The 15085-nt window shown below is 40.0% G+C and overlaps 1 protein-coding gene across 11 annotated transcripts in view; it reads left to right on the plus strand.

Moving 5' to 3' along the window:
* Positions 1-15085, plus strand: part of ARID1B (AT-rich interaction domain 1B) — a 434844-nt gene that overhangs the window by 300240 nt on the left and 119519 nt on the right. For all 11 annotated transcript variants that reach the window (XM_049113926.1, XM_049113935.1, XM_049113930.1 and 8 more), the window contains one exon: positions 8172-8415. In XM_049113926.1, the coding sequence (XP_048969883.1) occupies positions 8172-8415 (244 nt within the window). The remainder of the gene's footprint in view (positions 1-8171; positions 8416-15085) is intronic.

Genomic DNA, 15085 nt, shown 5'->3' on the forward strand with positions numbered 1-15085 from the left:
CGTGTCTTAGGACTTGTCACCAACGGTTTTGGAGTAGGCTATCTAGAAAATAGAATCTGTTGAAGCCAAATGTTACTCATAATGAGTTTTTTAGACACTGTTGTGCTGTTTTAAGGGTCAAGTATGTATTTCAATTCATTTCTGCATTGATTCTTACATACAACTGAAATAAGCAGGGCAACTGTGTAGACTCCCCGAATTCCTGCAATCTAGGAAAAACACCCATGACTAACCTAGGCTGTGGTTACTGAGGCATTTGCTGCAATCACTGTTGTTCCTTTATTTGTTAAATTTTATGTAATGCTAAAATACATGGATCTTTAACCATTTACAAATTTATTAAGTAAAAAAAAAAATTTATTAAGTAGTATCCATAATTTTAATCATGTTATGAAAGCATTCTTTGTATGTAAACACTTGAAAACATGTTTTTTTTTTTTCTTTAAAAATGTTTAAGATTTCTCTCCTGGCATTCTTCTGCATTCCTTTTCCTCCTTGATAATATTACAAGTCACCCATTAGACCTCTGTTGGCTCCCTGGCTCCTAAAAATGTTAGTCCATGTTGCTCAGCGTCCAGGGACAGAAGTGGTTCACAGCAGCCCTCGTCCCCCGTCTCTCAACCTTTCTCCTAGCTCCCCAGCATGCTTATCTTCCTGGCTCCCACCATGGTATCCCTCCCTGAGCTCTTGCCTTTCCACATTGTTCCCTGTGCCTCTAGTCCTCTGCCCAGCACTTGTACAGAGGGCACATGTTCACTCTGGTCCGGACCCACTCAGACTGCAGCCCCAGGGCCAGCATGCGCCAGCTGAGGACACCCCTTTCTGGATTCCACTCACTTACTAATGCACCTCTCCGACTCAGAATTCCTTCCTTTCCTAAGAATTCATCTGTTTAGCTGTTTGTCTCTTTTCATTGAGACTCTGTGAGAGAGGGACATTGAAGAGTACAGAATCACAGTCCAGGCCAACATTTAAATATCAAGTGTCATTCACATGTAAAAATGGCCTTCTACCTTTGCCCCACCTCTTCTCACCCATCCCATAGCTTCATCTGCAAACCTTAGTGCATGCCCCAGAAGGAAGTCTCTCCCCAAATTATTCATTATTTTCACTTTATTATGTAGCTTGAATCTCACTGGTTGTCATTTGTATTAATAAATATATTCTTTAAGATGCCATTGCTCTTAGAATAATGAAGGGCCAGCAGTTATTCACATGAGTCTTTTTTGTGTGTTTTCAGCATTGACTGACTTGGGCTTTGGCTTGAGGTTAGGAAGGGTCTGGAGGCTCTTGGCTATGTTGGACCATGAAATCAGTCAAACACCTTTTTTTGTTCTCTGTAGGAACAAGAGATTGGAGCTAATTAGATACTGTAGTTTCACCATATAAGAAAAATATACATGATATATATGGTACTTTAGAAGGTGCTAAATCAATGGTAGTGACAGTTGTTGTTGCTAAAAACTCATGATGGTTATGTTCATCATTATTTTCATTTGTGAGCACAGGCCTAGGAGTGTAACCAAGCAGGATAATGTTATTCCCAGATGAAAGTTAATCCCAAACTCCATACAATGAAAAGAAAACTATAAATGAAATTTCTTACCAAATAATTTTTATGTTCAAGACTGCCCACACTGTGTTAAAGGGTCTGTTCATTGTTCTTCCTAGCCTACATAACATCTTGAGACTGTTGTTAATAGTGGAAGAACAGAGAATCTCCCTGGGCAGAGTTCAAAAACTGAGAATAATTTAGGATCCCCTTGGGGCTTCTGCAATGGAAAAAAAATTCCCTTACATGATGCATATTTCATATTTATATTGTTTACCACGTCTAAATTTAGAATGGCAGTGCATTTCATATCAGAGTTCTAATTCAAGGACCTTTGAGGCTAGCTTCTATTTTAGGTGCTGATTTTGAAAAATCAAAGGAAATCTAAACATTTTTCACAATTTTTGCTTATGATAGTTTGCTTAACTCTGAATCCCACTTTTGTAAAGTATCAGTTTAGTTGATTACCCTGTAAATGTCCCATTAAAATGAGAGTTACCCATAATGGAATCTTGGCTTGAGAAAAGGAAAGCAGTTCTTGGCTATATCATTACAATGAATTTTGACTCATGAATTTTCTTTGCATTTATCCTTGGCTTTGGCTGGGGGTTTGTCATTTGTGGAGCTTGTGACTATGTTTAAATTAACATCAAACACTTTTTTTTTTCCAGTTGGCCTCATATATCTTAAGGCTATGTGTTGTATATATTGTCACGTACAATGAAGAGATAAATATTTGTTATTTGGACATGTTTAAATAGAAAGTGATATATATAACTTGGAAAGAAGATGCTTTTAGAGCCTCACAATTACTGCTTTGAAGGATTTTTTTCATGGATTCTGTTTTTCTGTGCCTTTGCATTTTTTTTATTCGTTTAGACAGGAGGCCTAAGCTTTTAACTCATTCGCTGTCTAGACAAATGAAAGCAGCAGGGACTTTTTGGGTTGCACACAGGTTTGTGCCGAGAAGAAACCTGCAAACATCATAGAGATTGAACAGAGTCACTGTGAGGTTTTTCCTTTTGTATATATGTCAGTCCAATTATTGACTTAATTCTAATATCAATTTCAAGGTGTATTTGTATCACATGTCCAGAATGATGGTTCTAAAGTAAAGTTGGAAGGGATGAGATGATTTCACAGTGTGTGAAGTATCAGTTTCTAAAGAACTAGGCAATCTAATGAGGGTGGGGGTGGTTAGCCTCAGGGATGCTAATTGGAAACAGGGGGCCAAGAATTCATTGCTAAATTTTGATAGTGAAGTCAGTAGTTTTCACTAGAGCACTTCTGGTAAATATTTAGAAAGATTTGCATGTGCTAGCTTACTTTGTGTGGTATTTGCAGCTGTATTTTACCACAAAGCATATAAATTCAGTGACATTCACAGTGACCAGTCAAATCTATCTTTTCTTCAGTACCGCACCTGGGCAAGGAATCATGCTGTCCTTAAGAAAGTTAGGGTCTAGTTGGAGAGAGAAAAAGAAAAAGAAAAAAAAAATGCATGCCTGAATTTGGCACTCTATATTCTGAAAAGGAGAAGAGACACTATTCCCACTTTTGAAGAAGACTGAGAGACTTTTTAAAAGACCATTGAACTGGCATTTTAACCTGTGCGTCAAGCCCATGGGAAGTCACAGTGAGAAATCATTAACTGTATCCTATTAAAATCCTTAAACAAGAGACCTGAACTAGTCTCATTGATTGAAATATCTTCTCTGTTTCTAATTCAGTGTTTATCCTCATGCTCTCTTGGGGCACTTCTGAGCAAGAGATGCCCAAATGTGTGCGCTGCTCTGCAGCTCTCTATCAGAGACTGATCTAATGCTATCAGCTAATTGTATTGAGGACCACAGCTTAGAGTATTTTGGAGTTGATTTGGTTTTTTAAAAACCCACTTATTTAATTAAACAAGGGAGTAAGATTTTCTGACTTATTCCCAGGTCTTTGAGACAGTAAGACATCACCAGCATTGACGGAATTTATCCTTTAGGAAGCTAACTTCCTGGATAAACTGAATAGTATCAAAACCAAAGATCCCTCTTGGTGTAGTAAAGTCACAGCATATTAACAATATTTTTAGGGAGGATCATATACAATATGTAGACGTGAGAGAATATTTATATTTAATGTATGTCTGTTTCACATCTATGTGAAAATGCCTTCTGTGCTCCTGGTTCACAGCGTGTTCCATATACATTCCTCTGCCATGCCCTTCCCCACCCTGTCCCTTTGTATTGAATCAGGAACATATTTGTGCTCTACGTTAATTCATAAGTGTTTCTCTTGTCAGAGTCTTGATAGGATTGTTACTGCTCCCCGGTGGCATTTCATTCCAAGTGCAGTGAAATCTCTTGTACTTGTCACTTGGATTAGAATGGAAATTTTACATGGGCAGAGGGTGGAGAGATGATGGTTACAGAGGGAAAGTCTTTACAAGGAACTTTCATTTAAATTAAATTTTAAGTGAAACAAGCTTTTCTTTTTTAAGGCATTGATTTTCTAAAGATAAATTAACCATCGACGGTAGAAGCTATATTATTTTTGGTGTACTGGAAAGTTTTAAATATCCTGAGTGATGTCAGATACTGAAAACCCAACCTAAGAGCAAGATTTTACTTACTCAGACCGTCCTGGCAAAATCCTGAATTTACTGTGTACAAGCCCATGAGGTCATCCCCTCACCCGTCACTCCATCAATACAAAGGAAAGATGCAAGGAATACTGTGGGGCAGGGGACTCTAGCCCCTTAAAAGAGTCCTCCCTGCAATTACCTTACCTGCCAGCTTTCCAGCAAGATAAATGGAAGCACTGTAGCTTGAAGGTGCCTTGGTTAGAATGAGATGCAGTAAGGTCTCTCTGTTCTTTACAGGCATCATAGATCTGATAGTACTTATAAAAGAAGAATAGAGTTGGTGCCCTGCTGACTAAATTGTCCTCTAGAGGAGTATTAGTTACAGAGCTTCTTTGTTAAGTAGGCTGAATGTTTAAACCACTGTTGAACTTCTTTTATTAACATGTTTTAAGATAGCTATACATATGGATACCCTAAGTGTCTGCAGGGCGGGAATATTTCTCTATAATTTACATATAAAAGTTATGTGTATGTATAATAGTAATATAGAAATTATATCTTTTTATTACTCTTCTGTTACACTGAGTCTAGTCAGCGCTGAAATTCTGATGACATGTGAACACTAAGAAAGCCACCGTTTTTATATTTTTCTCTTGGTATTTCCTTGATCAGCTTGTTGAATAACAGAAATGTTTTTCATGCTTTTGCAGCTTGAATGAAGCCTTCTTAACACCCATCCGTGTCACTTGTTCAACCATAACTTGGAATTTTAAGGGAGGACAGGGATGGAATTTATAGGTCGTGTGGAGAATTTTACAAATTTCCAAGTAACCATTTGTTTTTTTGTTTTTGTTTTTTTATGAAGAAAGATTTGCATGAGATTATTTAATTTGAAATAATGGCGTTTAAAAAAATCTATGTCAAGCCTTTTCTGTCTAATCCCATATGCAGTATAATAAAAGATAATGGTTTTATATCTAGTTATCTACCTTTTTTTTTTTCCTCTAAAGAAGCATCAGATCCTACTCCACCCCCCAGCTGATTGTTGTCTGATTGGCCCTTGGTTTATTAGTGATACACATTTGTTAGGTATTAACGTGTCTACACAGGGAGCCCGCCAGCCATCCTCACTGGGGGCTCCGTGGGTTATTCTGACACCTTCAGAGTGCTGCACTCTCTGGCTTCCGTTCAGAATTTTCCAGGTGGATGCAGATGTGCAGCCAGACCGTATTTGGTGAAACTACAACAATTCCTGACACACAGTGTGTCATCCTGCAGTTCCACTGAGGCCTGTCTCTCTCTGATTTACCCCCAACGAAGAGGAAAAGGCAGAAGAGGTCATACCAGAAACACTGCTGCTCCTGGAATCAGGGATTGGCACACTTTTTCTGAAAGGGCCCGAGAGTAAATATTTTAGGCTTTGGGGGCCCCAGGGTCTCTGTCAGAGCCTCTGTTGCAGCCCCAAAGCAGCTGTGGACACTATCTAAAGGAACGGTGGGGATAGTGTTCCAGTAAAACGTTGCAGACGATGAAATTTGAATTGCAAGTATTTTTTCATAGATCACAAAATATTACTCTTGATTTTTTTTTTCCAGTCATTTAAAAATGTTTGGTTTGTGGGCAGAGCAAAAATTGGTCGGGTCCAGTGAGACCCCAGCCAGAGCTTGCAGGGGTGTGAAGAGCCCGCTGGGTGGGCCTTCACACTCCTGTGGGTTGCTTACATTAGGTTAGGGAGGGAGTGCCTCTGGATTTGGGATTTAGAGAATTATCCAGGGCCCAGCTCATCTCCCACACTCCTGCACCCATCCCTGCTCTGGGGCCTTGCAGAGCATGTGGGAATCAGCAGTCAGCCTGGGGAGGGAGGTTGGGACATGTGGAACTTGCCACAGTTTCTCTTTCAGACCACCCATGTGCGTGCATGTATACACTCTACCAGCTTTTGTTTCTAGAAACTCAGATAATCCCCTTGATTTCTGAAGTGTGAATATTTTCTACATTGTACGTAGCATGTCACTTGCTCAGTAACCTTCCTCCGCTTCTGATCCTGCTTTGCAAAGTTGTATTCAGTTTCAAAAGTCTGAATCCAACTCTTGTTGAACTGAGTAATGAAGTTAAATACAATGTTTGACCAGCTGACTGTGTGCAAAATCATGCAACTTTGTGTGCCCTGCGTAGACATGTTTGTATAGTTTTTTTTCTCTGAAGTCTGAAAAACGTGATCCCATTTGCCTCATTTCGTTGTGGAAATTTGATGATACTTTCTCTAGCGGTGATATGTTCAATCTGTGCTGTTAACCATTATGTTTGTTATTCATAAGCACAGTTATGGGACATTGAAGATTACTCTCTACTTAGAGGTTATTCTTCTTAGCATAAGAAATTTTTTCTTTTTCTGTAACATTCATTTTTCTGAGGTCTTCATAGCTATTTAGAATGTATTTTTAAATCTTTGGCAATTTTGCTGTTAAAAAAAGGGAGAAGTTAATCATATGAGACAGCAGATGGTTAACAGATAAACTTTCCAGGAGACTGGGATCCTAATCCTGAGTTTGCTTTGTGACATTAGGGGAGACCCTGAAGAGCTGTAACCAGCTGTACTTTACCTGGTCCCTTTTGTATCTCCTGGTCTAGATTCATTCTTTAGATCCTAAGCATCTACCTCCACCAGTTTCAAAGTCCTAGTTTCAGAAGTCCCAGGAGTAAGCAATGAGGTAAAATTAAACATTAATAAAGTTGAATGAGTAGAGGGTATAAATTAGAATTGCATATGCTTTGTAGACGATAACATAACCCAGCATTTCTGATCCCATTCTGCAGCATTTAGTCCTAGATCATCAGGACAAATAACTTTATACTGCAAGTCAGCCTTTAGAACCCTGCCAGCACTTGCTCTGGGCCCCCCATGGCTCTGCAGACTTCTAGTGACTTGGGAGTGCAGTCACTGTGCAGGCTGGTGCTCCTGACGGTGACCTGCTCTGGGCCCTGGTGTCACAGCAGTGAGGAAGGCCAGGCTCAAATCTCTCCTTTTTTCATTCTGACAAGGGTGTGGAAGTCTTTGTTCTCCTTTCTCCTCTCTCCTTCCATCATCTCCTTTAGTAAATGGTTCTGTCCTGAGTGGTGTAACCTTCAACAGTAACTGACTAGCTGGGCCTCAGTTTCTGTGTCTGTCAAATGGTGATTTCATTAACTGCCGTACGGAGCGTTAGGAACAAATTAGTTGGCATTAAAAATTGTTTAGCTTTAAAAGTGTTATTAAAAAGTAAGGGATGACAGGATATTATTTCTGTCAACATAACCTCAAAGGGATTTATTTGCACAATATCATACAAAAAAGTACATATCACTATTTCATTATAATGACGCAATTATTTAGAATGTAAGAATTTCTCACCACAAGGTTAAAATTTTGCTGTTCTTTGGGGTGCCTGGGTGGCTCAGTCAGTTGAGCATCCAACTCTTGGTTTCGTCTCAGGGTCATGAGATCAGCCCTATGTAGGGCTCCACACAGCACAGAGTCTGCTTGAGATTCTCTCTCTGCCTGTCCCACACCCTCTGCTTGCACATGGACACACCCTCTCAAATAAGTTAATAAAAATTTGCTATTCCATTAGAATATTAGAGTTTGAAATTAAAACAGTCCTTTCAGTGTTGACTCTGGATAGAAGGATCCAGAACAGTAGTTTTCAGTGTGTTGAAGCCACCATTCCATTCAGATGGTAAGTCACCACCTCAAGTGCTGTTTTCTGGGACTCAAAAGTAAGTGTGTCGGACTAGGTGCTGACAGCTTAGAGGAAAGCAGCCGGATGGCTTTAGGAAAGAAAGGTACAACTTTATTTACCTTAGGGCCAGAACAGCTCTTAGGGTGCAACTCACAAGAGACCTCCTGAAAGTCCTCTAATAACAAGTGGCCATGCTCTGAGTTTTGGGTATTATCTAGAAAAAACTGTCTCTGAAAGGAACATTGTTATGATTTTTAAATAGTTTTTTGGTCAGGAATGGGTCTAGGTATGTTACTTTATAAATATATGGTGTTCCTTTCTTTCTCAGGACCTGTCTGGCTCCATCGATGACCTCCCCACAGGAACAGAGGCCACCCTGAGCTCAGCAGTCAGTGCATCGGGGTCCACGAGCAGCCAAGGGGATCAAAGCAACCCGGCTCAGTCACCTTTCTCTCCACACGCATCCCCCCATCTCTCCAGCATCCCTGGGGGCCCATCGCCTTCTCCTGTTGGCTCTCCTGTGGGAAGTAACCAGTCACGATCTGGCCCGATTTCTCCTGCAAGTATTCCAGGTATTCATTTCTTTAATGATTATTATTTTACTCTGTAGTGAAGACAGACCTAGTGTTCATCAATAGTGACATACATTCCACTGCTTTTTTACTATTGAAAACTTGATGATAGGACCACGTACTAGAAGCTTAACTTTGTGAATTGTCACCAAAGCGTTTGAGAGTTCCAGTTCCTAAAAATAATCAACAATGAATATAAACAATTTCTCTGATATTTTTGGTTTGGACATTTACCTTATGCTAGAAAATTATTCTCAGCATATTTTGTTGTAATGACTCTGTTCAATAAGATGCTCTGTTGGTAAGTGCCACTGAGGTGAGATTGTGTACAAGAATTGGCTGTAGATCGTATGGTTCTATTTAATTTATGCTATAGCAGTTATTTTGTAACCCATGTTTTGTGTTTATGCTCACCTGTATTTTACTTGGGCCCACACACATCCAAGTCCTTGTTACTGATAGAAATGTACCTTCTAATTTTGATATGAGGAGTTCATGTTCCAGTTAACTCCCATTCAGTATTTCGGTGATCATACAACTTCTGTCTGTATCTTCAGCTTCCCTTATTATGTACGTAGGGTTATTTGTCTGTTTGTCCGTCGCGTCCAGCTTTCTTATGTCAACATTACCCATTTCTTTTATCAGCAAACTAAATGTAATTTTTTCCCTCGTAACTTTTGCTAACATGATCTAGGTGGCTGTCAGAAAGTACCTCTTACTAACCTATTAGAACTAATATTAAAGATAACTTTTCTGATAGTTTACTCTGTTGTCTTGAAGCATGGATGGTAGATTTACCCCTTATTCACATTTTATTTCTTTTATATTTAAAAAATGTTTATTATGGGATGTTTTATACATAAGCATAAGAACATGCTAATCGTGAGACATAACCATCAAAGAATACTCATTAACCCACTCTCCAGCTTAAGAATTGGAGTATGACCAGTGTTGTTGGTCCACCTTTGTGTTCCTCCCTTATCTTCAGGCTTCTTCCTCTCCTCTGCCTCAAATACTGTTTGAATATGTTTTTAGTGTTTCTTTTTGGAGTTTTTTTTGAAGAATTTTATTACAGAAATTCATAGGATATATATTATTAGTTTTGTTTAGTTTTGAGATTTATAGAAACGTACTTGTAGAAACATATTTAGCATGACTATATAATTTATCAACCAAGCTGAGACACGGGGGGCATGGAAAGGTCACTATTAATAATTACAGGACAACAAGCATAAACTAGGGAGGTTCTTGGCAAAACAGAAAATGTGGTTACCCCATTTGTACTACAAATGGTCTCCTAGAGTTTGCTTTTTTGACTAAATGTTCTGTTTCTAAGATTCATCCATATTTTAGATACAGCTATAATTTAGCACATTTGGATTAAGGCATTTTGATGTTAACCTTTTTTTCAAAAATATGTTTATACCCAAGAGATTGTAGTAAACCTGGATTTATCTGCTTTTAACATTTTTAAAGCTATGAATACTCTATATTTCAGAATTCCTTAGGCAGTTTTTGGTATTGAGATGGTTTTTGAAGCATCATCTGCCTACACATTAGAAAGTCATATGTAAACTACTGTATTTGTCAAGCAAGGACGCACTGCTTTCTAATTTGGATCAAAAGGACTTTTCTTAATAACTTCAATGAAAACTCTTCTGAGGTCTAAAGATACTGCAGTTTATCATTTAAAATTCCTGACACGGGTAGTTCACAATCTGATGATTTTCAGACATACGTGTATCATTCCATTGGGCATTTTGAAACTTCTTCCTCACTGTTTGGATTTTGATGCAGTGTGGAACACGTAACCCAACAAAAGAGCTCACTTTGGACACATGATAGCACAGACTATGGAGGAGGTAGCTCAGCAGGTAGAACTGCCTTCAGAGTCTGGTGCTTCGTTGTGTTATGTGCAGGGTTAAGTTGGTCAGCAGATGACGCCTCTGTTGACCTATTAACTCCACCTCAAGCGGGGCCTGTTCTTTACAGTTGCTGCAGGTGGGGACCAAACTGTGATTCTCTCTGCCAGCTTCTTAGGAAAGTAAGTTTTTAGAAAGCCTTCAGGTTTCTTGGAAATGTTGTTTAAAGCCTACAATTTGTTTTTAAACTTGGGTCAGAGATGCTAACCGCCCATGGCCTACATTTTCATGTCACCAGACAGTTCTAGGTCAGCTCCTCTGCATCTACGTGGTCCAGGGGAGAGATGACACAGCAAAAGTTCCACTTCTTGGGGGAGGAATGTTCTTCAAGTAGATTCATAACCAGGTGTGCTGAACGAGAAGCCATAGAGTGATGGAGTTGTATACAGTGTGGCAAATGGAACGTTCCTTTGATGTGTGTGTTATTTATTGTAAGGGGAATAACCTCGTGGGAGATCTGAACAACAGCTTCACCACTTGGTCACTCTTCTCCTGGGTGGAATCACAATAACATATCGGTAGGGATGGACTTTCATAATCCTCTGACCTCACCCCTCATTTTACTGCCACTTTAGCTGTGTCACGGTGGAAAAGCTTCGAAGCCTCTCTGCACCTCAGTTTATGCAGTTGCAAAGATAATAACCATATCTCTCAGGATTCCTGTTAAATTTAAATGTGCTGATGCACATAAAGCAGGCACGTGGTAAGCACTCTGCGTGTTAACTGTTGTGGTGGTTCCGGTTGTTGTTACTGGAGACCTAGAGGCTTGCCCACATGGTGACTGTCTGGAGCAGAACAGTTGGTTTGGGCAGCAAGTCTTCTGATTCGTAACCCATTGGAGCTCTTGTACACTTCAGAAGACATGCATATAAAGTTTCCAGTGATGACTTGCTGTTTACTAAGTTTACTCCTTAGGACTGCTTTGTGCCAGCCATGAAAGCATAATGTATTTTCACGAAGTTGAATCCATTTTTCTTCTAACTTGAAAAAAAAAAAAAAAAGATAGGTTAGTGATTGATCTTCTAGGGGATTAGGTCTGAGAAGGCCCAGGGGAGACCAGAAAATTGGGGTAGGGGCACAAGAATCTATACCCTTGCTTTATTTAGATCATAGATTTGACTCTTGTGGGATGTGATAAGCCGGCAGTCTAACATAAAATTTAACGATAGATGCAGTTTAAAATCCAGGATTATTTCTCACACTTTTGTATGTACCCAGACAGTATCAACTAACTGATCAGTATCACCCTCTCATTGGCCTTAGCCATTGCTACTAAGGACAAGAACACAGGCTGGAAGGGTAAATAGGAATGAAATTTGGGATGCTCTCCTGTGGGAAGTGGGGGGCACCCTTTTTTAATTCATACAGAAGAGCCACACATCTATATACATGCTTGCCCAGGACCACCTTAGTGGTCAGCTTCCATGGCTTGTGTCCAGATACCACATGTTTCTCCTCTTCTGTTCCCAAAGCTAAGCCCAGGGACGTTCACACATCAGCTTATAATAGATGCTCATCATAAATCTTATATGTTGTAATCTGAAAGGGATTTGTTAAAAATCATGTGGGTTTTTGTTGAAAAAAAATTTGGTCTTCTCTTTCCCTCCACCTAGCCTATATGCTCTTTGTTTTCTTTACTTTTTTAATGTATTTATGTGAACTTGGTCATAGATAATAAAACCACATTTTAGAGATGCCCATAAAGTTGATTGTTCTTTTTTTTTTATTTAACCAAATGCAAAGGCACCTTTCCTTAGAGAATAGTTAGGCCCATTTAGGAGTCTCACTTTCTCCTATCCCATCCGTAGTCCTCATGTTTAGGTTTTGCAAATCCATACTTTATAGATCCTAAGCTAATGTGCAGTCTACTGCCATTTGCCTCTGAGTCTACCCTGGTGAAGTACACACATCAGGTGGCGATTGCCTGGTGTCCCACCCAGGGCAGGATACTTAGACCACTGCGTTGGGAGCACATGTTTGGAAATCCCACCTACCTTTTCTTTTGTCCATAGTCTTGTGCTTTCCTATCTCCCCTTCCTTCCCCTCCTTCCCAGCACTAACTTGTTCTTTTAACCTCACTTCTCTCCCATTACCTCCTGCTCTAGCTTGCTACTGCCTCTCCGAGTGTCACAGACTGACTCTTTCAATCATTGTCTCTCCAGCAAGTCATTGTGGAAATGCACAGCTGCTGTGTAGCTGTTAGCCTCGATGAGGTGAAGCCAAAATGTTGTGGGGGCTTCTTTCTAGTGTTGCCTCCCAGGGTTTGGTTTTTTTTTTTTTTTTTTTTTTTTTTTAAAAAAGAGCAATCATTTCTCTATCTCTGTCCTGGTAAATGAAATTGACAGCTAATGAGAACTATCACAGAGGTGGATAAACAAAAGCCCAGTAAAGCATCCCGAATGGCTGAAGCTGTTTCTTGCCTGTTAAAGCATTTCTCCACCCACTGCAAATTTGCCCTCCTATCATGCTGCCTCACAAACATTGTGAGCGTCATGGGAACAACTACTGTGATGCACGCTGGCACTGCATCGGCCCTGGCACAGCCCTAACTCAGTAGGGCTTTTCCTTCCTGCGTTCTTTTGAAAAGCAGGATGGAGGTTTTCTATGGTGAGTAGCCACATGGATTCTCCCTTTGTTTGCACATTGCTGGGCTCTGGCACTGCAGCAATCTATAGTTAGAAGTTCAAGAATTTCAGCCCTGGTCGTTTAATGTAAACAAGCGTTGGAGACCAAAATGTGTATGTTATACATTCCCCCAGTGCCATGATGAATTTTCTTGTTTTTACTTTTTGTTTTCATTTCTCTCTCCTTTTTATATTGGTGTATTTATCCTTAGAGACAGAAATGAAATATCTTCATCTTTCTAATTGGGTGTGTGTGTATATATACACATTTAAATCAGGCAAATCTAATGTCGGGTGCAATTGATTTGAAAGGTCTGATGTTAGACATGTGGTTTCCCTCCTAATAAATGATCCTGTTGTACTTTTACTGCTTACTGGCTTACATCCTAGAGTTATTTACCTTGGTTTTAGGAAAATAAACTGTTGGGTCTTGAATGTATTGTATAGGTCTTACACTGGGCCTAATTCGTCCTAACACATAGTGAAGCTGACACAGCACAACACCAGAATGCATTGCTGTTGCCAGAAGATTTAGTGGATGTTAATTTCACTTGTCTTGCCTCCAGAGCCAGCCATGCCAGTTTACTAACAAAGCAAAAATGTAAATAAGCCGAACTTTTTTTTTAATTTTTATTTTATTGGCCAAAGGCTTTTGTCAGCTTTTTCCTCCATGTGCTGTAAGCAGTAACAGTGTTTAAATATTAAGAAGGGTGAACATACAGTGGGGAGGTGATGGGCAGGCAGAAATTAACTGTTCATAGCCTGATAAACACTTTTGTTTATAAAAACTTTACACGTTCAGACTGCTGAGAATATTCATTGGTTTTGTTAATAACCGAGATCTAAGGATAGTAACTGTAAATCCCTGAATAGATTTTCCTCGTCTTCTAAAACAACAACACTTGGCATCTGTACCAAGTCCAATTTTAGGTGGAGACCCTTTCATCTGACAGCAGAAAGGTTGCTGATTATAACAGGCTAGGACCAGAGGTGCAAACCTAGGTATTCACACTAGCGTCATGATGAATAGATGTTTGTTTTCATGACCATTCCTTCTGTCTTCGTCCTAGTGTTTATTATAAGACTAATCAAAGACCACATTCTCCTGGCCATCATCAATAGATAAAATAAAGTTTCGTCAAATAAGAGTGTAAAACTCTCTCTTTTTAAGTTTTCTGTGCCTTGCCATCTGAGGTCTCACCTCCCACGTTGCCCCTCCCCAGCTTGACTGCTGTCTGGCTGGCCTGCAGCAAAAAGAGAGAAAGAGAGATGCAGAGGTTGTGGGTCAGGGCAGTTTAAAAGCTGAGAGACCATGGAGGAGAAGAGCAAGGCGAGGCAAAACTTTTCATTAATCTTTTAAGAGCGGTCCTCATCGCTCTGATCTTTTGCTATGCATGCTTCCCTCCTCTGGAAGCTGTTCTCTCCCTCCCTCCGCAGTTTGCTGGAGCACTGCCTGGGGCACACCTCCGCACAGGGCCCCCCCCCAGGACAGAGCTGCTTCCGGGGATCCTCCCCCAGGCACAGGCCACCTGGCACACTGTGCCCCTTTACCTATACAGGCTCAGGGCGGGCAAATAACTTAAGTTGCTGTCCTTCAAAAAGGATCACAGGGTTTCAGAGCCTGTAGAATTGGTTTGCCGGAGATAGCCCTTCCACCCTCTTAAAGCATCAGTTACTGTAGAGTTAAGCATGATTCTCCGAAGCATTATCATGTCAGTTCCTGGATGGTGAGTGATGCATCCAGCATACCAACTAGTCATAATGAATTTGTATCCCTCAGGAAAATCTTAGATACTAAAGGAATGAATTCCAAAAAAAGATGGCACATATTCGATTAAACATTGGAAAATGACTCTTTGGGCAGCATTGTGGTATATTCAGAGCCCTTCTATGTAAGCATTCACCTGGTTCTACCCTCCAGTCGGCCAAGTGAGAGCTAAGGTATCTCTGGGAGCTGATAGAGCTGCAGATACAAACAAGAAGATATTCTGGTCAAAAAACTAATTTTCTTGCTTAATTTGACATTCAGACAAGCAGATTCTGGAAGGATGCTATAATGGGAAATAGAAAAATGAATTGCATTTAGGAGTTAGTCATAGGCTGGAGTGAACAGGAAGGATTTTA

The sequence above is a fragment of the Canis lupus genome, chromosome 1, assembly GCF_003254725.2.
Source record: "Canis lupus dingo isolate Sandy chromosome 1, ASM325472v2, whole genome shotgun sequence".
NCBI lineage: Eukaryota > Metazoa > Chordata > Mammalia > Carnivora > Canidae > Canis > Canis lupus.